The sequence below is a fragment of the Lolium rigidum genome, chromosome 3 (assembly GCF_022539505.1).
Source record: "Lolium rigidum isolate FL_2022 chromosome 3, APGP_CSIRO_Lrig_0.1, whole genome shotgun sequence".
Lineage (NCBI taxonomy): Eukaryota > Viridiplantae > Streptophyta > Magnoliopsida > Poales > Poaceae > Lolium > Lolium rigidum.
The window spans coordinates 411,012,090-411,034,929 of NC_061510.1; the positions used below are offsets into that span (position 1 = coordinate 411,012,090).

The 22,840-nt window shown below is 47.4% G+C and overlaps 1 protein-coding gene across 1 annotated transcript; it reads left to right on the forward strand.

The window, feature by feature from the left end:
* The first annotated feature begins 586 nt into the window (after positions 1-586).
* LOC124697860 (pollen-specific leucine-rich repeat extensin-like protein 1) lies at positions 587-6,764 on the forward strand. The gene is made up of 4 exons (XM_047230393.1): positions 587-1,867; positions 5,224-5,308; positions 6,099-6,140; positions 6,268-6,764. Exons 1-4 carry the CDS (start codon positions 587-589, stop codon positions 6,330-6,332), a joined length of 1,473 nt encoding a protein of 490 aa, XP_047086349.1. The 3' UTR covers positions 6,333-6,764.
* Positions 6,765-22,840: the final 16,076 nt, after the last annotated feature.

The window sequence follows — 22,840 nt, forward strand, 5'->3', positions numbered from 1 at the left end:
ACCGGCCTTGGATTGGCCCGATGGGCATGAGAGCCCTCTCAGATACTGTAGCAACGTTGGTCCTTCTTCCGAACCAAATTGGTTTCTTCGATCACATGACGTCGTTTTCGATCCTAGTCAACACATGGCATCCACATGGGCATCTCAGCTTGCCAGTTCTGTATCTTCTTCTTCATCGATCGATGCTTGCTAGCTAGCGAACGTGGTAAAAAATAGCACATCCGCACGCCAAGCTAAATGAGTACATGTCGATATTGAGTGCCGCAAATCCACATGTACAGTTCAAACCAAAATACATAAAAAACTTCTGAATTTCGTTTTTTTTTTCCTTCGAGAGGTATAGTAGATTTGCCAACGCGGCACTAGTGCCAACCCTAGTCAGTCAGCCGTTGTGCCGTGTATAAAAATGAAAACAAAAACCGAGCGAGCGCAAGAGCATTTCTCCATCTGCTGCCTTCTTTCTTCTCCAACCCTCCCTCCGCCCGCCCGGCCCCGAAATTTTTCGAAAACTCCCCAGCGCCGCCGCTTTCGGAGGCTCTCGGCGAGGGCTCGTTCGGGTTGTTGAGGCTCGCCGGAGGAGGCAGGCATGGCCGGGAAGAAGCGCGACGCGGTGAGCCTCGCCCCCGAGGGCGAGGAGAGCGCCGCCGCATCCGGCCCCAGCGTCAAGCGCGGGCCCGGCAGACCGAAGAAGGATCCCGCCGCCGTTCCCGCCAGCCCCGACTCCAAGCGCGGGCCTGGAAGACCTAAGAAGGTCCCCGACGCGGACTCCGCCGCCGCTGCCGCCAGTCCTGGCTCCAAGCCCGGCCCCGGCAGGCCTAAGAAGGTCCCCGACTCCGACGCCGCGGCCAGCCCCGGCTCCAAGCGCGGGCCAGGAAGGCCTAACAAGGTCCCCGCCCCCGCCCCCGCACCGGAACCGGGGAAAAACGACAAGGGGGAGAAGACGGCGACCCCGAAGAAGGCCAAGGCGGCCACCCCGAAGAAGGAAAAGGAGCGGGAGAAGGCGGAGCCGCCCCAGGAGGAGGGAGGCAATCTCAAGAAGCAGCAGCAGGCGTCCGGCGGAGCGGCGGCAGTGAAGCCCGCGAAGAAGAAGAAGAAGGGTGGGGAGGCGGCGGAGCCCGGATCCGGGAAGAAGAAGGGGGGCAAGCGCGGGAATGAGGAGCTGCCCGGCGAAGGGGAGAAGTCCATGCCAAAGAAGAAGAAGAAGAAGCAGGAACCCAGCGAAGGGGAGAAGCCCATGCCAAAGAAGAAGAAGCAGCAGGTGTCCGGCGAAGCCGAGAAGCCCACTCCCAAGAAGAAGAAGCAGCCGGCGTCCGGGGAAGGGGAGAAGGCCACGCCCAAGAAGAAGAAGCAGCAGGCGTCTGGCGAAGCCGAGAAGCCCACTCCCAAGAAGAAGAAGCAGCCGGCGTCTGGGGAAGGGGAGAAGCCCACGCCCAAGAAGAAGCAGGATTCTGGCGGGGCGGAGAAGACCACACCCAGCAAGGGGAAGGCCGTGCCCACACCCACAAAGAAGCCGCAGGTGGCCGGCAGCGCAGCGAAGACCACACCCAGCAAGGGGAAGCAGAATGGCATCAATGTGGCGAAGAGCGCCAAGAAAAGTCCTGGCAAACCGGAGAAGGCCACACCCAGCAAGAAGCAGCAACCATCCGACGGGGCGGAGAAGGGCACGCCGAGCAAGAGGAAGCGTGACGACGCAGAATCCCTGAAGGAGGCTAAGAACGGGAAGAAACAGAAGGCCAAGGCACCGTTGCCGCCTGCCGAGCCGGGCACTTCCATCTTCCCGATGTCGCGGGTGCGGCTGCTGATGCGGGACGAGGACGCAAGCATCCGCCCTACCAGTGAGACTGTCTTCCTCATCAGCAAGGCGTCGGTATGATTTTCCCCACTCTTACTGTAAATGCAAAATATGAAATGATATTTGTGTTCTTAGTTATTAGAAATTGATGTCCTGAGGCTTGGTATGAGGCCTCGGTAGCATTTCCATCATTTTTGCTCTGAATGCACATTATGCAATACCTTGTGTTAGCAGTTTGAAAGCGGAGGCCCGAAGCTTCATCTGACTATTCAAATGCCATAATGTAGAGTAGAATTTGTCTTAGCTATTGAGATTTTGATTGGTCATGGCATCAGCCCATCAGCGCCTACAAGGTGTTCGATTAGCTGTCTGTGGTGTTCTTACCATCACAATTTGTGTCTCTGCAGTTGGTATACTATTATGAAGTTTCCTGATCTGTCCAAAGCTTTGTGTTGAGCTAAATTTCAGCACATTCAGCTTTCTCTACTACTGCTGCTCCCAAATAGTCGTTAGTGGATGTGTGAGCACCCCTTATCCCAGTATGCCCTATCATGCTGTCTCTTTCGGCTATGACTGACATACGTGGTCCATGTTGTTGGCTTTAGTTTTGTTAAGCGAGTGCACTTGAAAATGTTTTGTTAGGACAGCAATTCTTACATAAGAGGTTGTTAATTTAAGAAACAATGTTACATAGGGAGAATACAACTGGTGTTATTTTAAGAAAAAGATTACTGTCGGTGTTAATAACTCATATTGTATTTCCAGTATTTTAGTTTCAATTGATTTGTACGCAACTGTTAGTCATCACAACTCACAAGTTACCATATATATATATATACGGAGTATGTGAATTCCAAGAAGAGCTGTCTGGTATCTAGGCATCTAGCGCATAATCAGATTTCCTGTGGTAAAAAGTAATCGTCAACCATCATATCCAAAAGAGGAGTAGCTAGAATCCCAGATTACCACAGCTCTCCGTGGCTGTTCCATGCTACTAGTCTACCATCATTGTTCCGCGGGTCTATTTGACTGCCAACAAAGGGTACACTGGGATTCTGGACAGCCGGTTTTATTGCACCAGTTGTCCTCATCAGTCGGGAGTCAAGGGTGGCGACAGTAATATGCACAAGTAGATAGCTGTTGCCCACATTCCGTTGCCTCTAATTCCTCCAATGGTTTGATCCATCTTTGTACCTTTTGCCATTTTCTACAAAATTTGGATCGCTTTTCTATTATTTTTCGAGCACCAAACAAGCAGGCTGTATGTGGAACTGATTGAAACAAGGTGTACATCCAACTGAATGAAATTTCAGGTTTCCAATCTGGCTAGGGAACTCTGATGCTTGAACTTATGGCTGCGCATGGGTTTATTTTTCTTACTGCTAAAAAAGAGACCAGCCAGGACTAGCCCTTGGCTACATATTTTTAAAGAAGAAACAACCTGAGCAGGGCACCCAGTCAAGTCTCGAACGCGGGTGAGCTGCGTGCCCACCCGCACAGCTTGCCAACAGAGTGACTCTCTGTTATGGATTTTCTTATTGCTGAAGAGATAATAATTTCCATTATTGAGTGTTCTATAATTCTCAATTCCTTGGTCGATTGGGGAAAAAGTTTTTTTTTCTTTGGTTCAAGATGATTAAACCGTCCCTGCAGGCTGCAGCATAGCAGATATATGGTAAAGTCAACATGCGTAACGGTGTAAGATTCGTTTGGCTTGACCGCAACCTGATCTCAGCCATATTTTCTTGATTCAATGCTGAACATTTGCTTTAAGTATAGTTGCAAAGGAAACACATTTTGATTGGTATACCCTTCCAATAATGCACCAAGTGATGTAGAATTTAGTTAGCAGCCAAAAAAGAGTGAGACTAATGAATTTTTACATTTACGATGTGTAGGCTTATAAGCTCTATTAGCTGATCCAAGTATCTGATTTGGACCATATTCTAGATGAATAGCATCATAATTGTTCTAGGAAAAAAAGTAGTAACTCAAAACTGCAGTATGGTATTCTGAACAAAATAACCTGACCTGCATCCCTGAAATGTTGCCTGGCCAGAAAAGAATAATCCTGAGAGGAATTTTAGCTTTGTGGAGCTCGGCAGGGAGGAAAGTATTCTTTCCCTTCTAGTTGCTATCTCTACACTTCTAGCTTCTCTATCTATCCCTAGTTCCCCACTAATTTTCATCGCAGCCAACCTTTTCTACCTTATGAGTACTTAAGTTGCCGTTTGTAACACTTATGTACTCATCCATTTTTTTTTTTTGGAAGAGGGGTCTCATGGATTCGAAGTTATTCGTCTTACTCTTGAAAAACCGACCAGCCAGTACTAGCCCTTGGCGTCATATTTAATTGTAGAAGAAACAACCTGAGGGCCCCGCTGAGTCCAAGACTCGAACGCTGGTGGGCTGCATGCGCACGTGCACAGCTTGCCAGTAGAGCGACTCTCTGTTCTCGCTTCTCTTCCCACGTAAGAGACAATAATGTCCATTAATGAATGCCCTATAATTCTCAATTCATTGGTCAATGGGGGAGGTCCTTTTTCGTCGGTGATGATTAAACAGTATCTGCATCATAACAGATAGTTGAAAAAGTCCACTCGTAACAATGTAAGATGGCAGTGTTTTATAATTAGCGTGGCTTGACAGCAAGCAGATCCCACCCATACTTTCTTGATAAAATGCTGGACATCTTTATAGTTGCACAGGCAACACAATTCGGTTGGTATATCCTTTCAATAGTGCACCAACTCATTTAGATCTTATGGGTTTCAACTCTAGCCTACCCCAACTTGTTTGGGACTGAAAGGCTTGGTTGTTGTTGTTGTTGTAGTGCACCAACTGATTTAGAATTTAGTTAGCAGCCAAAAATTGAGTGGGCTAATAATTGGTTACAATTGCGACGTGTCGGTTTATAAGCTCTATTAGCTTATTCAAGTATATGATTGGGACCATGTTGTATTTGAATAACATGATTCTTATTCTAGGAAAAAGTGCAAGTGAAAATTATATTATGGAACTCTGAATAAAAGAACCTGAGCTTCAACCTGAAGTGTTGCCTTGCCAGAAAATAATAATTCTGAGAGAATTTAGCTTTCTGGATATCGGCGGAATAGTCAGGGCCAGCATGGATGTGATATGAAAAACAACACAAGGCAAAGATAGGATCAATACAGTGAACCTCCTTCTAAAATTGCTTTGTTTCCCTGATTATTAATTAATATTTCAAAAGTTATGTGGAAAACATTTGCTGGTGTACCCAGTTTATCTTTGTTGCAACATGCAAATTTGTGATTGCAAACATTCCCTGATTATGTATATGCCTTTCATTTGGGTGTGCTCATTAACGTACGATGATTGTGTTATCTATTGAAATTTGAACTGAATACTGTTATTGTGTTATGTACTCATGTTTGCACCTGCACCTTCAGGAGTTATTCTTGGAGGCATTTGCGAAGGACGCTTACCAGAATGCCGTGAGGGAACATAAGAAGTCAATTGGCTATGATAACCTTTGTAAGTCTGTCCCTCCTTCCCAAGTTCTTAGGCTCTTTCTTCTAGGAACACATGTTTTCTTTATTGGCCATGCTTAAAGGCAATTCATATCAAAATAAAAAGTTTCCCTAGCGCATATAGGTGATGCACTTGTCATATCCCCGCAAATAGGTTATTGTACTACAGTTCCATGGTTTTACTGAGAGTATGCTATGTGATATACTCATACATCTTAAGGTGCACGTCTGTTGCTATAGGTACTTTCTTCAATATCTGTGTCATTCTCCCGCAGATAATAGTGTTGTACTGTTAGTAGTACATTGTACATTGTGTTTGTGTACCAGATTTGGTCTGGAGTTAGTTTTCCAATGAACCAGATAATGTTTACACTGGTCTTTGCTTGATGCAGAACTTTTTTTACTTCTCAGTCATACATAGCTTCTTTCTTAATTTTTTTTCCATCTGGAACCTAAAGCCATCTCCCGGATAAAAATATTGCATAGTTCTAACAGTTCCAAATTAACTTGAACCCCTGCTCTCGGATAAAAATAATGCCATGGAACATGTTTATGCATAAAGTTCATGCATAGTACTAACTTTCATGATTTGCATGCTGTTAACGGTTATATTAATATCGCCAATCCTAAGTCCTAGAGATGCTCATGGATGAACCCATCTAAGATTTACAACTGAAGTTCCCTTCTTCCCAGTTATCCCATGTTTTTATTGTCGGGTCACGAGTCCCCGTAGTTGGGCTTGTTTTTTCCTTGTTGCACTAGAATCTCACATGGACTCTGCTCTCATCTTTCAGCTGTGGCAGTGTGCAACCAGAGACGGTATAAGTTCCTGTCAGGTAAAGCTTATCCCATTCCGTTTAAATCTGCGGAAGCCCCTATTAATCATGCGACATCCTCCACATTTCTCATTTGCTGAATAGTAAGATGACTACTGACGTTCCGTTTATGCCTTGTCGTTTTCAGATTTTGTCCCGCTGAGAGTCAGGGTGGGTGATGCCCTGAAGGCTCCGGCTGTTGACCAATCTTAAGCAGGTGGTGCCCAGTACTCCATGAGGGCATGCTGTGCTAGGTTCTTCTGCAAGGCCGTGTAACGGAGACGTGAACCGCTGAAGCCGCCTGTGGAAGGAGAGTTGTTTGTATGTTCTGTATTCTGCCACGCTATGTTGAGTAGCTGCCTGTAAGAACTTGTCTTAAACCAGGTACTAGTGTTACAGTAGTGCTCCAGGAGGCGCGCTAGTTTCTGCTGCAAGTAGGGAAATGCCAACTAGCGAAGTTGGTGAGACGTGGAGTTGTTTGTATCTCAAATCTCATCCTGTAGTAGGTTGACTAGCAATATGCGAAACATGTATCTGAAAGTTCAGACTCATGCCAAAAGATGGCCATACAGGCTATCTGAATCTTGTGGTCACTCTGAACAATGGAATGGTTGTGACCTGTGTAGCATATTTTTTCACGTGAAACTTGGTGTGAAGTGCCCGAAGGAGTCGGGCCTGAAAGAAGGAAGCCGTGGTTGGAGCATGGAGCTAGAGGTTGTCTGCTAAACAAACTGCGCTGTGATTTTGTAAGGCACACTTATGCACCTTTTGGAGTCAAGAAGCAACTGGTCGAGTCAGATGCAGGCAAAATGTACTTAATTATTGTTAGCCAATTGCTTAAAATGTGTTTCAGAGAAATGCTTTGCACTTGCAGTAGAATCTAAGACTAGGACTGCATTGTGTGTTTATTCTAGCATCTGCTTTTTTCCTTCTCAACGTACGTGACATTGATCGATGTCCATCAGTTTAGGTAAAGGCAGACTTGTTGAGCTTGGCAGGGAGTAGTCACAGTCATGGTATTGCTGCTCTCACGTTTCAAAGTTCCAACGTAGCGCGGCTAAGCCACGGTCACGAAATATTTACTCTTCAGAGTGCTCGTAATTTGGTAGGCTAGGTTGCAGTTTCAGGATATAACAGCTCCCTAACCCAGCTGAATGTTGCAAAATACTTTGGCCCGCACATGGTGCTTATGAATGGGGCGCGGTTGATATCATAGCCGTTGTTATTAGTCGTGTTCCTCGAGATTCGGTCTAACATGACCCCACGTGAAAAAGGAATCTACAAATGTCATGTGTGTAAAAGCAACAGTACTTTTGGCAGTACTGCATGTACCATAGGAACAAATTGACAAAGACTTTATAAATACAACAATACTTTTCGCAGGACTACATAAACATGGCATACGGACTACATGCGCAAACAATAGAGAACTCTATAGATACAGTTCACGAAATCCATTTAAAATAATTAAATATTAGACTCATTTCGAAGAGTTCGTCGCGAGGAAGTCAAATATGCAAACAAAATCTCATTTGCATTTATTATGCGAAAGTTATACTCATTTTAGAATTAGTAGTGTATTTTAAGAAGAGAATCTTTTGCAATGAGTGAGCAAGTCGACGGATCCCATGCATGTGAAAGGCAGGGATTTCCACAGCGCCCCATTTCATAAGCACCGTTGCATTTTCGAAAATACTCCGAGTTTGGCGCCATGAACAGTGACAACGGAATATGCCATTTCATGGTATGTATACTCCGAGTTTGGCGCCAGTGACAACGGGTCCATGGGTATAATAACACCCACCATCAAACACTCGCGCTGTGCAACTTCGTGATCCAGATTTCACGATTTGTAAGTTCGTGACTAAACGCACATCCATGATAAGTTTATAGACTAAACTGGGTTTTTTTCTCTTTAGGTCAACATTTTGTTCCAAACGTCCAAGCATCCAAAAGAAATCATCGAAAAAAAGTGCCGCTATATATGTCGTGATGATTTTAAACTTGAGAGGCCATCACCAACCTTCGAATTCTTGAACCAAAATTTGAAATGGCAGATCTAGAGACATGCAAATTTACTAGTGAAGTTGGTGAGACGTGGAGTTAACATTTTGATCGATGGCATCTGCTTCTTCTCAACGTACATGACATTGACATTGATCGATGGTCATCAGTTTTAGGTAAAGACAGACTATTGTGGAGCTCGGCAGGGAGTAGTAACAGTCATGATATTTCTGCTCTCACGTTTCAAACGTAGCGCCGCTAACCCACGGTCACCAAGTACTACCTCATGATATTTCTGTTCTCATGACATGTCTACTATTCTCCAGACATGCTCGTAGTTTGGTAGGCCAGCCTGCAGTTTCAGGATATAATAACGGCTCCCTGAACCCAGATGAATGTTGCAAAATACTCCGAGTTTTGGCAGCAGAAACAGTGACAACAGAATATGCTTATGCCATCTCATGATCTGCAGGCAACTTTCGTGACCCATAATTCACGATTTGTAAGTTCGTGACCAACTGACCAATGGTCACATCCGGAGTTATTTTATAGACCAAATTACCGTATTTACTCTTTAAGTTAACATTTTGTTCCAAATGTCCAAGCATCCAAAGGAAATTATCGGAAAAAAGACGGCTATGCAGTGATGATTTGAACTTGAGAGGCCATCACCAACCTTCAAATTCTTGAACCAAAATTTGAAATGACAGATCTAGATACATATGCAGACTACATCCAGAAGGCTTGAGCATCAAATTGCCTATTGTGCCACGACACTTCATAAGAGCGGGCCGGCCGACGAGCCGTGGCCTTGGGCTCGCCGTTCTCGCCACGCTCCACCCGGAAAGTGGTCAGACGGAGTAGGCACCTGCCACCGTCGCCCCAAAACTCCTCCTTATCGCGATCGGCCTCCTCCTCTGAATCCGTCTCCTTATCCTCCTCCTCCTCCCCCTTGACCTCGAGACGGAGACGTTCCATGAGGCAGTACTCAGTGCGATCTTCGTCTGCTGTTATGGGCACCAGCTTTGCGTCGACGTGCCTCCAGCCAGCCTCACAGTGCTCGTCGAGGCGAAACAACTTCTCCTTGCCGACCTTCCACTCCGACTTAGCGGACGTGTTGTTGCCAATGCATAGGCGCCCGTCCGTCACACAAGGACCATGCATGTTCCCATCACTGGCGGCATGGAGGCCAACCCAGGCATGCAGCCCCCCGTCGTAGTGGATCTGACCGACGACCGGCATGTGCCACTTGCCTTCCCGCCTCCACCTTCGGCTCGCCGTGCTGAAGGAGAAGGTGCCACCCGACGGGCTCGTCTCCGTGGGTCTAACGGACACCAAGATTCTGTGAGGCGCCGCCGGCCTCCCGGACGATGCCTGCGCCAGGTAGGCCGTGATATCTTCCGCCGAGAACGGGAGACCCGGAGGGCTCTCGAAGCTGCTCCAGAACCATGGTGAGGTGTCCGACAGCGTCTCCCAATGCCAGAAGTAGTCTTCCTCGGCGTGGTCCGGATCAATGTCTGCAGTCAGACAGTGCAAGCTCCCGCCACGGTTGTCTGGGTCGAAACCGAAGTCATCCTGCGGCGGTTCGGAGCCGAGCATGTACAGCGTGTTCCCGACGGCCATTGCCGCTTTGTAGCCACTCCACACGAGGCCCATTGGGAGGTGAGGCGTCACGGTGAGCGCCGCCGTGTTGACGTCGTAGATGAGGACGCCGCCGATCTCGGCGCGTATGAACCGGCAATGCAGCAGCGGGCTTCTGAATTTCTGATGGTGGTGCCTGTAGCGACGATGCTGCTGCCCACGGCGGCGAACTGCACTCGCTCGCTGAGGGATCGTGAGCACCACGCGGAGGACGGGAGGCCCGCCGTCCGTATGGTGGTCATCGTGGCCTTCGCTGAGGTCCAGCTTGTGGACGCCGTAGCCGTCCTCGTGGTTGTCGAGCACCACGTATAGATGCCGCTTGGCCTTGGCGCCGTGCGGATCGCCGTTGGACTTGGATGCGTATCCTCGTGAGCTGCCGATCGGGTTGCTGCTTCCAAGAACGGAGGTGAGCTGCTGGCGGCGGAAAGGCAGGGGACGGGATAGGAGCAGGGAGTGTGGTCGAGTGAGGAAGGATCGCCACGCCCACGACATTGTACGCCGGCGGCCGGAACGCTGTAGGGTTTGGGGAATGCTCGTTGGTTCGCTCGATCCGTCAAACGGTTGATTGCGTGGTTTCAGATGGGCTATTTGTGGTAGGGTCTAGTTTGGTTTGGGCTGAACTGGATGCTAAAACGAGTCGGCGGGCTGCCAAGGTTAGGGCATGTACAAACAGTACAATAGTCTCTACTCCCATGTCATCTCTAGATTTTCTCAAAAAATGTCATCTCTAGATAGTGTAAAGACAGTCAGTACAATGCGGCGTTTCTATGGATTGTCTATAGACTCGACAGGTAGTTACAACAAGAAGGAATTCCAACAAATCATGTCAAGCTTTTACCGCAAAAAAGGGGTTCGTGAGCCCACGACCACATACAACGGGAAAAATGACCGTTGGTAGGCTCCTAATTTCATGGGAATAGACCGTCTGCAATTTTAAAGATGGGCTCTCTCATTTTCTTGGAAGTTTCCTTACACATCATTCATTTTTTCTGGCATAACTTCACCTTACAGACGGCTAAGTGTACACTGTTGTACACGTCCTTATACACTATATATGCACGATCCATTGCAGATGCAACGTGTATATCACATGAAAGTTCTCCTTGGTTGTATTGCACTGGCCCTTCTGTGACTATATTGTTCTATAATCTATACCTAATAATAAAGGAGCTAAGGTTTCTGCCAAAATTTTCGTCCAACTTTTCAATGGACTGTTTTGCCCTCCCACCAAACCACATAATACTGCACAACTGCCACCCGTACCGATTCGTTTTTTCCTTCTGTCCACCTACCGACATGGCGACATCCTTCGCTGGCTTCCTTCTGTTCGCTGTTCTCCCGTTATGGGCCGCTAGACCAGGCCGCAAGTAGATTATCTTTACCGGTACGTATACATCAGCAAATAGAAAGACACATTGACCAGCCTTGAAATAGTCCCACATCGCTGGCATATATTGACTCCCACCAGTTTATATACCTAAATCTTTTGGATTAATCCGAGCCGAGAACAACAAGCATCAGCAAATATTATGGGGACGACTTAAAAGAAGAAGGAATTGCACACTGGTCACATGCGGGGGCGGATTAAACGAGGAAGCTCAGGCTGTGGTGGCCATGCTGAAGCTCTACGGATCAGCCGAATTGGTGACATGTGGGAGCGGATTAAACGAGGAGGCTCACGCTGGTGGCATGAAGAAGCTAAGGATCAGCCGAATTTGGGAAAGGAGGTGCCTTTGGAGCCGGATGAATTCCCGTCCGGATATCCCGGCGCCTAGCGGTTGGGGATGACGCGGGCGCTGGAAGGCAGAGGAGTGGGGAGATGAAGAGGGGAACGAGAGAGAGGCCGGCGATGTGTGGGATGTGGCGGCGGATTGGGGCCTCGCGGTGCGGTCGCCGCCCAGAGACGCGCCGCGTCTGGAGATGGAGACGAGCAATTGGGGGAGCCTGGGAGGATTAGCAGGATAGCGATTGTGGTTGTGGTGGTGTCCATCCGCTGGCGGCTAGGTGCTGGGTCGGCAAGTCCTTGAGGAGGGTCTCCTTTTATTTTTTTCCATGAAACGTTTTCAATTTAAGTACTATCCAATTTAGACCGAATGAATATTATGGATTTTTTTGGTGCAGACTATAAAAACTATATTTTTAAAACTGATGATACCGTTTCGTTTTTCTATTTTGGTCCTCTACTTCGCATAGCCTCCGAGCAATCCCCCCGCCGCCAGTGCCCCTCCGAGTAATCCACCCGCTGCCAGCTCCCCTCCAACGCACCTCCCGCCGCTGGCCAGGTCGAGATCGCTACTTCGTTGGGGCTCGACCTTCTCCCCGGTGGTGCCCGCGCGACTTGCTGGTTGGCATGGAACCGGTAGGGAGGACGACCGTGGGACTCGATGGGATCCTGGTGACAAGGGATTAACTTGTCAATGCCTATGGATTATAGGCTAGGGTTTAGTTAGAAGTAGAGGGCAAGTAGATCTCGAAGGTTTCAGCCGAAAAGTACTCGACGAATATGAAAACTAGGGTTTGCAGACAATGATTCGATGATCCTCTCGTCCCTCGACCCCCCCTTTATATAGGTGGAGCCGAGGGATTCGTGCTATACAAGGATTACAGAGTCCGGGACGGTTTCTAACTCATCCCGCCAGATTTACAAATAATACTTCCTATTACAACTCTATCTTTTCCTTAAATACATCTTGGGCTGTCGAGTCTTCTTATTCTTCGGGTAGTGGGCCTTCAATAAACCCCGGGTACTATATTAGGCAGGCCCATTTGGGATGCCTATGTCAGTAGCCCCGAGATTTTGCTTGAATCGTAGAATCAGGGAAAATCTCCACTGTCTATTTTTATTCGAAAGCTTCTAACTTTTATACTTTTTCTCATAAAATTCTATATTGTACAGGGATATTGGTAGTTGGGGCTAGTTCATCTGACGGATCAGGTACTAGTTAACTGCTCTAGTGGCAATCCGCAAAAACCTACTTCAAAATCACGTCCCTGGACATGATTTCGGGATACCGGTGTAAACTTCGACGAGCGCCGCTTAAGGTCTTACCATTCCGTCGAGTCCCGGTTAAATTTATCGAGTACCTAACGCGTCCGTTAGGATTTTTCTTCGTATCCGTTGATACGGATAAAAGTAGCGGAGCGCAGTCTTCGGCGATGCCACGCCCAGCGAGAATAGGTCCGGGGTCTTACCTTCGCAATTTTGCGGCATTCGGAAATTGATCGCAACTTCGGCGTTCGAGAATATATTGTCGAGTGCTTTTCCGGCTGTTGGAATGGCACATTTTATTGAGTCAAATATGACTTATATTGCTTTCCCGATGGGAGTATATGGAGAGTTAATGATAACTCGAAATATACTCTCTTGCTTGTTCTATTTTTCCTTTGTTAATTTCATCGGGCACGCGAACAGCGTTCCCGATGGGAGTAGCCCCCGAGGCTACAGCCAAGAACTTGTGCTTGGTTGTAGGCTCAACATTTTAGTCCACCTTGTCACTATATTGCCATTATCTCTTGATATTCTTTCCTCCTTCTTCTTCTCTCTTTCTTTTTTTTTTTTTTTTTTTTATTTATCGGGTGCGCGAACAGCGCTCCTGATGGGAGTAGCCCCCGAGGCTACAGCCAAGAACTTGTGCTTGACTGTAGGCTCAACATTTTCTATATTTGCCATTGTCGAAAGTTTTCTTTTTTCGAAGTAGCCCCCGAGCATTTGGGCAAAAAACTTGTTTCTGACCAAAGGCTCCCGATGCATTCAAATAACTTATCCTGTCGCCATTCTCCTTTCTCTTGTCGACATATTTTCCCTTGTCAAATTTTCTTCAACTCTATCACTGGTCGATATTTTTCTCGCTTTGTGGGTCCATCGTTCCCACCATGTTGACACGTCGTGCAAGTGGGGGACACACGTCCTCCGCTTTTTCTGGTGCTCGTGCGGTAACGCCTATTCCCAGTAAAATACTTTTTTGCCCTTGTAACCAGAAAATCAATTCTCACCACACGATTTCCTCATCCAACGGTACACTGCTTCACCCAATTCTTATATAAACCTGTCTTCAACCTCCGTTCATCCCCTCGCTTACGCCGCTCACCTGTTCCTCTTCGCAAATCTTCCTCTCGCGCCCAATCTTCGCCGATTTCCCGCTCTCGCATACATTGCTCAATCCGCTTCCGTGGATGCCGCCGCGTGCGCGTTTGACCCGCCACAAGCACTCCGCAGTCCGCGATGGCCGCCGAAGATCTTGAATGGGAGAGATCCAAGATCTCCAACCAAGACGCCAACCTCGATGAAAAGGCTTGGCCTGATGAAGAAGGAAGGCGCCATCCGCTTTCCCGGTGAAGAAAGCTATCCCAAGCCTCCAATGGAGTATCGGGTTAGTTTCGTTGATCATCTTATCCGCGGCCTCTCTACCCCAATCCATGATTTCCTCCGCGGTCTTCTCTTTGTCTATGGGATTCAACCGCATCATCCGACCCCCAATTCCATCCTTCACATTTCTATTTTTATCACCCTTTGCGAATGCTTTCTTGGAGTCGCTCCTAATTGGGCTCTTTGGAAACGCATCTTCCGCCTCCGCCGCAATGGCTCCCACAACGTCACTTATAACATAGGTGGCGTTGTTATCTGTATTCGTATCGATGTCGATTATTTCGACGTCAAGTTTCCTGATTCTGTCCAAGGATGGCGCAAGAAGTGGCTTTACATTCACGAAGAAAGCGCCAACTCCGTTGAGCACAACATAATTCCCTTCGACGGGAGTGCCAAAATTCAGCGCCGTCGCTCCCGGGATGCCGAAGCTTCGAGGAAGAGAAAAAGGCGACGGATGCGCTCATGTCTCGCATTCGCCGGCTTCAAAATACTCGAGGCGAGGAGCTATCCGGTGTTCAAATCACTCGCTTACTTCCTTAGGATTAGAGTGCAGCCTCTTCGGGCTCGCAAAAATCCCCTTTGGACGTACTCCGGTGAAAATGACGCCAACGGAATCTCCGGTAACCTTTCCACCAAGGACTTGGAGAAGTTGGTTCGAAGACTTTCTCGCCCGGGCAAAGATCCAGCTTCCTTCTTCTTGTCGCGTGGAACCATACAGCTCCACCAATCCACTCCCCAAGGTATTTTGTCTTTCCGCGTTTTTATCTTGTTGCGCCCTTTTTTTTCCTCGCATCTCATTGTATTGTCATCTCTTTTCGTTTTCTTTGGTTTCTTATTTTTTCAGGACCATCCTAGTATAACTTCCCTTCCTCCTCTTCCTGAGGGTGGAGAAGTCGAAGAAATGACCGTCGTTGCCGACGATACTCAAGGCTCTTCTCGTCCTCGAAAGTGAAGTCGCGGGTTCTCACAAATCTGCGGCTTCTCATGAGAGAGAGGTTGAGTCCGAAGCTAGTGAATCGACTGAATCCCTTCCTCCCGCTCGTTTCTCCGAAGAACAAAAGGAAAAGGACTGAAGTCGAGGATTCTGGCATTTCTAAGGCTGAAGAAGTTGTTCCTTCTGATCCGAAGGCAGCTTATGATCCTTATTTTGAGTCCCTCATCAGCTCGTAAGTCAATTTTATCTCTCCTCATCTTTTTGATGTACTCGAAAGATTTAACTCTGTCTTGCTTTTTGTACTATCGATTTTTTTTTACTAGTGATGAGGAAGAAGTACCAGTTACTGACGTAGCTCCTCGGACCAGCACGTCACGTACTGTGCTTGTTTCAGACACGTTGGTTGAAGGAGATGAAACATCGCCTCCCCAACAAAACGTCGTCACTACTACTCCACCATCGAGCCCCCTTGTCCCTTCGCCAAAAAGGGCAAGGGTTGAAATGATCGTTGAGCCTCCTCCTCAATTGGGCAGTTCTTCCTCGCAGCTCTTGGATGATGTAAGTTTATCGAGATCTATATTTCCTCTATTTTGCTTTTGTGGACCTTTACTTTGTGTAATGCCGAAATTTTTCCCCTTCTTTCCTTCTTCTTTGACAGCCTATGATCAAGGATCTTATCCGCATTGGGTCCCAATTTATTGGGTACCGCGAGTATGCCAGCAGAGCCGAAGGTGACGACTTTTATACTTGCTGTTTTTCCTTGGTTTTTTACTCGCTGCTGCTTGTCGCTATTTTTGATCTTTCTTCTCTTCCTTTTCCTTTCTCAACAGAAAAACTTGCGGAAGCTAACCAACGTGCCGAAATACTTTCTCGGAATCTTGAGAAAAGTGAAACGGCTCGCAAGAAAGCTGAGCTTGCTGCTAGCGAAGCCAGAGCTGAAGCTGATGATGCCAAAGCAAAGGCTGCTAGTGTCGAAGAATTGCAGCAAAGGCTCAAAGATGCTGAATCTGCCTTGCACGAGCAAAAATCTGCACAGAGTTGCACGAGAACAAGGGATCATCAAGCGTCCGAATTCGCAAAGTCGACGTACACCGAGTAATATCACTTGTCCCTTCTATTTTGTTTGTACTTCTTGTTTCTTGGTTTTTGACTAATGTTCTTTCTTGTGTGGCAGCCCAAACCAACCAAGATTTTGACCTGGAAAAGCCTCGTCAATGACCCTCTTCTTGACGCACTTTCTCTTCTAGAGTCCCATGGACGCGAAATTCGTGAAGGCGTGGCCAATGCCGGTGGGGCTTTGTCGGCGTTGTTCCCCTACTTCTTCCCGAAGAAAGAGGAACCTTCGACTTTCCTTGACCTCGCCAAGATGTTCAATACATCGAAGATCTTGGGCTGAAGCTGCGCCATGAGAACATGAAGGTAGCCGTTGAAAATACTCGTTGCTCTTGTTGCCGACGGTCGCGGACTCTCGACCGGACGAAGGTTGGCGACACCGATCCGATAGAACAGTCGAGGTGGAAGTCACCGATGAAGGCGGCCAAGCCCAATACGAAGAAAATCTTGGCGTATCTCGGGATCCAGCCAACGTCGACTCCTAGTTCGTCAAGGCCGGAGGTCTAGTTGCATGCCTCTCGTTTTTCTTTTGCTTCTTTTGCTCTTGTCGCCAAAGTAGTCTTTTGGCGACACGTATTTCCCTAGCTCCACCGTAGTGCCCTTGTAATTATTCTCGAGAGATTAATGAAGAACTCTATCTTTGCCTCGTTTTTTAATGTTATTCTGTTTTAAATTTCAGTTGATATTTGATAACTATACTCCAATTCCTACTCCTTCCAATGCTTCGCCTTCTTCCCGCGCGGAGAGAACTGTTACTGATATTGCACCTGTCGATGATACCTTGTCGCAAGAATTGAATGATCTTCGACAACAACTTCAGTATGCGAAAAAGCAAACACTTGCGATGATGGAGCAGTCTCGTAAATCATCCGAAGCCGAAAAAGTTGCCCTTCGGCAAGCCCGCGAGGCTGTGGCTGCTAAGGAGATTGCTGTTTCTGAAGCTGAAAAGCGGTCACTCGAGAAAATTTCATGCTCGAGTTAATGAATGAGGCCAGTGCAGATATGTCGGGTATGTTTGTCTCGTCTTGTGATATCTTTCATCTTCATGCTATTGTCTCCTAAAGGTTGTCCCTTCGTTGTGTTGATAGGTGCCTTTATTGATGTTGCTGCCGAGGAAGAGAGGGTAAACACTAGGACAAACCTCCTTGTCAATCTTTCCTTGGACCATGGTTCTTTGTTTTGGGCCACTCCGGAGAGGACCCGCCAAATTACCGGATTTCAGGATCGTACCTCTCAAACCCGTGATTTCCTTCACTTCGTACCAAAACCTTATCTATGGTTTACAACTCCATGTTTCCTCGGAATGTCCCACCAAAAACTCTTCCCGAATTGATGGAAAGGTTCAAAGATGCTCGCAGTATCCACGATTTTGTCAAAGCACAACCGGTAGCCGGTGCCGCATTTGCTCTTATCATGCTCCAGATCTGTCACTCAAAGCTTGACCTTGCCCAAGCTGTCGAGAGGGTTCATCAAAAGGTAAAACGCCGGAGAGTTGGTGTTGATAGGATTAACACGAAAGTTACACCTATAGCCGAAGAAATGATTGAGGACCTTCTTCGGATGGATGCCGACTTTTTTGCCGATGGCCATTATGCCGACTTTCTTGGTGCTGCTCCTGAAGAGAACAGAGTTACTCTTGATGACATACTCGAATCAAGACTAGTTATTTGCTTCTTGTAGAAATTTCTTCTTTGTAGTCCATGACTATATTGTAAAGCAACCATTATATTTCTATGTTTGCCTAGCCCCCGAGTGTTTCGGTGACTTTTTACTATATTTGTATACTTGCGAGGTTGTGGACCAAGGCATTTATACATTGAAGGCAAATATGAGCCCCCGAGCTTTTACTGAGTACTATTTTGTATTTTTATTGACTCACGAGGTATTTGAATACCAAGGCAAGATTTTTTTCTTCTTTTGTTGATGAACTATATTGAAATTCGTCGGAGCGATGACTTTGGTCGCGTTGACAAAGAAAAAGGTGATATAGCCACTATCTTTATTATATTGCAGCACCGCGAGCCCGCCTCATTAAAAACCTTCTCCGGCCCCACTCGGTGCCCCGAAAAAGGAAAAGAGTGCGTCTGAAAACTCGCGGGCGTTTCGAGTACATTGAAGTTTTACAAGGACTATATTTCGACTCTAGGCGTAGAACCGCCCGAGTTGCGCCACGTTCCAGGGGTTTGGCTCCTCCACCCCTGTCTTCTTGTCCTTTATCCCGTATGCTCCTCCTCCGATTACTTCCGTGACGATGTAAGGGCCGAGCCACGGTGACTCGAGTTTTTCATGACTTTTTTGCGTGAGCCGAAGAACTAGGTCGCCCACCTGAAAAGATCTTGGCCGCAAACGTCGACCGTGGTAATTCTTCAAGTCCCGTTGATATTTGGTTACTCGAGACAATACTTCATCTCGAGCTTCATCAAGTGCGTCCACATCATCTTCTAATGCTTTTCTCGACGTTTCTTCGTCATACTCCGCGACACGTGGAGAGTTGTGCTCTATCTCGATTGGTAGTACCGCTTCGCTCCATGTACCAGAAAAAACGGAGTTTCCTGTGTCGCTGTATTTGGAGTTGTTCGGATGCTCCACAACACACTTGGTAGTTCTTCAGGCCAGGTATGTCGAGCTTTTTCTAGTGGTCCTAACAAGCGCTTCTTGATGCCATTGCAAATGATGCCATTGGCTTTCTCGACTTGCCCATTGGTTTGAGGATGTGCAACTGATGCAAAGTTCAGCTTGATACCCACCTCTTCGCAATAGTCTTTGAATTCATTGGACGTGAAGTTGCTGCCGTTGTCGGTGACGATGCTGTGGGGCACTCCAAACCTGAAGACGAGGTCTTTTATGAATTTTACTGCAGATGCTCCGTCTGGTGAATTTATCGGTTTCGCTTCTATCCACTTTGTGAATTTGTCGACGACTACTAGCATGTATTCCTTTCCTCCCGGCGACGATTTGTGTAACTTGCCAACCATGTCGAGTCCCCATTGTGCAAAGGGCCATGACAAAGGTATTGGTGCTAGCTCGCTCGCTGGAGAGTGAGGTTTTGCGGCAAACCTTTGACACGCGTCGCAAGTTCGTACTATGTCCTTAGCGTCCTCTATTGCTGTCAACCGAGTAGAATCCTGCCCGAAAAACCTTGGCTGCGATAGCTCGACTACTTGCGTGGTGGCCACATATTCCTTCATGTACGTCCTTTAGAATTATTCTTCCTTCTTCGGGTGTAACGCACCTTTGCAAGACGCCTGAAATACTTCGCTTATATAATTCTCCCTTAACCACCGTGAAAGCTTTGGAGCGTCGGATTACTCGCCTTGCCTCAACTCGGATCATCCGGTATTTCTTTCCTGAGGATATATGATATGTATGGCTGCATCCATGGTATCTGTATTACTAGGACCAGGTCTTGCTCTTCTTCTTCTTCCTCTTGCTTCTCCTTGATAGCCCCCGAGGGTTTCTTCTCCTTCTTTTTTGATTTTGTCGTCTCAGTGGATCTCTCTGTTATCTCCTCCCAAAATACACCTGGTGGGACCGCAAGGCACTCGCGACCCGATGTTTGCAAGAACGTCGGCTTCGTCGTTGCTCAATCTGCTAATATGTTTTACTTCGCATCCATCGAACAATTTCTCGAGCTCATTGTACACCTCCTTGTATGCCATCATGCTATCATTGATCTGCGTCACATTGGTTCATAACTTGCTGAGCTACCAACCGTGAGTCGCCAAAGATTTTTAGTCGAGTTGCTCCGTGGTGCTTTCGCCATCTTCATCCCGTGTATGAGAGCCTCATATTCCGCTTCATTGTTAGATGCGTTGGGGAACGTCATACGAAGGATGTACTTCAACTTGTCGCCTTCAGGTGATATGAGTACTACTCCTGCGCCAGCCCCTTCTAGCCTCTTGGACCCATCGAAGTTCATGGTCCAGGTTCTCGATAAATCTGGGGTCCTGTATTTTGCAACTCCATCCACTCTGCGATGAAGTCCGGTAGTACTTGCGACTTTATTGCTTTTCTTTTTTCATACGTGATGTCCCGAGGGGAAAGTTCTATTCCCCAAAGGGAGACACGACCCGTAGCTTCTGGGTTGTTCAGTATATTTGACAAAGGAGCTTCATTGACCACTATGATCGGGTGTGCCGAAAAATAGTGGCGCAATTTTCGTGCTGTTGTGAACACTCCATATGCTAGCTTTTGGTACTGAGGGTACCTCTGTTTCGAGGGCGACAAGACTTCGCTCACGAAGTATACTGGTCGCTGCACTCCATGGATTTTCCCTTCTTCTTCTCTTTCGACAACTAACACCGTGCTAACCACTTGGGGCGTGGCTGCAATATACAGCAGGAGAGGTTCCTTTTCCTTAGGAGCCACTAAGATTGGTGGTGTCGATATTTTTCGCTTTAGATCTTCGAAAGCTCGATCAGCTTCTTCGTTCCACTCGGAATTTATCTCCTTGCTTTATCGGCGCATAAAATGGTAGTGCTTTTTCTCCTAACCTCGGCGACGAATCCGCTCGGAGCCGCGACTCGCCCAGTTAGCTGCTCGTATTTCTTTCAACTTCGTTGGCTTCCTCATTGTTACTATGGCTTGTATTTTGTCGGGATTTGCTTCAATCCCTCTTGCTGAAACTAGAAATCCCGAAGTTCTCCTGCCGGGACCCCAAAAGAACACTTCGTCGGGTTCAGCTTGAGGCAGAATTTGTCGAGGTTGTCAAAAGTTTCTTTGAGATCCTCGATCAGCGTTGCCCCCTTTTTTGATGTTATGACGACATCATCGATGTATACTTGCACGTTTTTCCCAATCTGTGTTGCTAAACACTTCTGCATCATCCTCTCGATATGTTGCTCCCGCATTTTTTAGACCGAAGGGCATTGTCTTGTAGCAAAACACGCCGTAAGGTGTAATAAACGCTGTCTTGGCTTCATCATCTTCTTTTAGTCCGATCTGGTTATAACCGGAGTATGCATCCAAAAAGGAAAGACGTTCACAACCTGCCGTGGAGTCGATAATTTGATCGATCCTTGGGAGGGGAAAGTGATCCTTAGGGCAATGTTTGTTGAGACACGTGAAGTCGACGCACATGCGAAGGACTGTCGTGTTTTTCTTTGGCACCATCACTGGGTTAGCTACCCATGTGGCTTCTGTAGATATCTCTCTGATAAAACCAGCTTCCTCTAGTCTATTTATTTCTGATAGCATGGATTTGCGGTTTGGTTCTGAAAAGCGCCGCAAAGGTTGTCTGATTGGTTTCGCTGTTGGATCCAAATTTAGGTGGTGCTCGGCAAGTTCCCTGGGTACTCCTGGCATGTCAGCTGGACACCATGCGAAGATTTTCCAGTTCTCACGGAGGAACTCGACGAGCGCGCTTTCCTATGCGATATCCATGTTGTTTGCAATGGATGTCGTCTTTTTGGATCCGTCGGGTGAATCTCGCACCTCCTTAGAATTTTTCTCTGTGTTGAAAGTTGATTCCTTGTTTGGCCTTCCGACGTCTGGCAGTACGTCGTAATCAGTCATGCTCTTCGACGTCAAGTATTCCGCTTGCATCCCGAAGGTTTCTGACAATCGATGGAAATCCTTGTCGCACTTATCAGCTAAAGCAAAACTCCCTTTGACCGTGATTGGTCCCTTGGGTCCGTGCAATCTCCATAACAGGTATGTATAGTGTGGTACTGCCATAAATCTAGCATATGCTGGTCGTCCCAACAAAGCGTGGTACTCGCGATGGGAAATCCACGACTTCAAACTCCAGCTTCTCGATTCTATAATTTTCTCGGGTTCCAAACCGAACGTCGAGGTTGATTTTCCCCAATGGGTAACTTGGTTTCTCCGGTGTGATGCCGTGGAACCTTGTGTCCGTTGGCTTCGGGTTTGCTAAGGATATGTTCATCTTCCTCAATGTATCTCGCATACATGAGGTTTAAGCTGCTGCCACCATCTATGAATACTCGAGAAACGTCAAATCCCGCGATAACCGCCGGCGGAATGAGTGCCTGACCGCCCCGGTCGAGGAACTTGCTGCGGGTGGTCCGCTATGGTGAAGCCGATGTCTTGTCCCGACCAATTGAGGTACTCAACTCGTTGGTGGAGGCATTTTCTCTCGCCATGAACACCTGTCGCGAGATTACTTTTTGAGCTCTATTGGATGGCCTTCCCTTCCGAATCATCGACACTCGCTCCGTTGGAGTTAGGATCAACATAGGGTGGTGGTGCTGGTGCTGCCGCTATTCCGAGCTGGTGTTGATTGCCTTCCGTAATCGCGGGAGGTGGCGGTAGATGAATTTCGCTCCTAGGCTCCCGAGGGTTTCTCTCGTGCTGCTCGTGCGTGAGCGTTTTCCGCACATCCGAACATTGCTTGGAAATTTCGACAATCTTTCCGCAGTGTCCCGACTGTCTTTTCCCATTGCTATCGAGGAAAAAATGCATCCGGCACGGTCCGTTCAGCATTTCTTCGGGAGACATAAAAGGTCGTGGAAACCTTGGCCCACTATTTTGCCTCGTTACGGGAGTCGTCCCTATTATCGCCTCGCTGCTCATTGCTTCTCCGATAATCATCTCTTGTTGCTTGCTCCTGTATTTGACCGAAATCCTGCCGAAATTTGCCCTGGGGCGTCGTAATTCGGATATTGCCGAGGAAATCGTCGCCTCGTCTGATAATTTCGACTA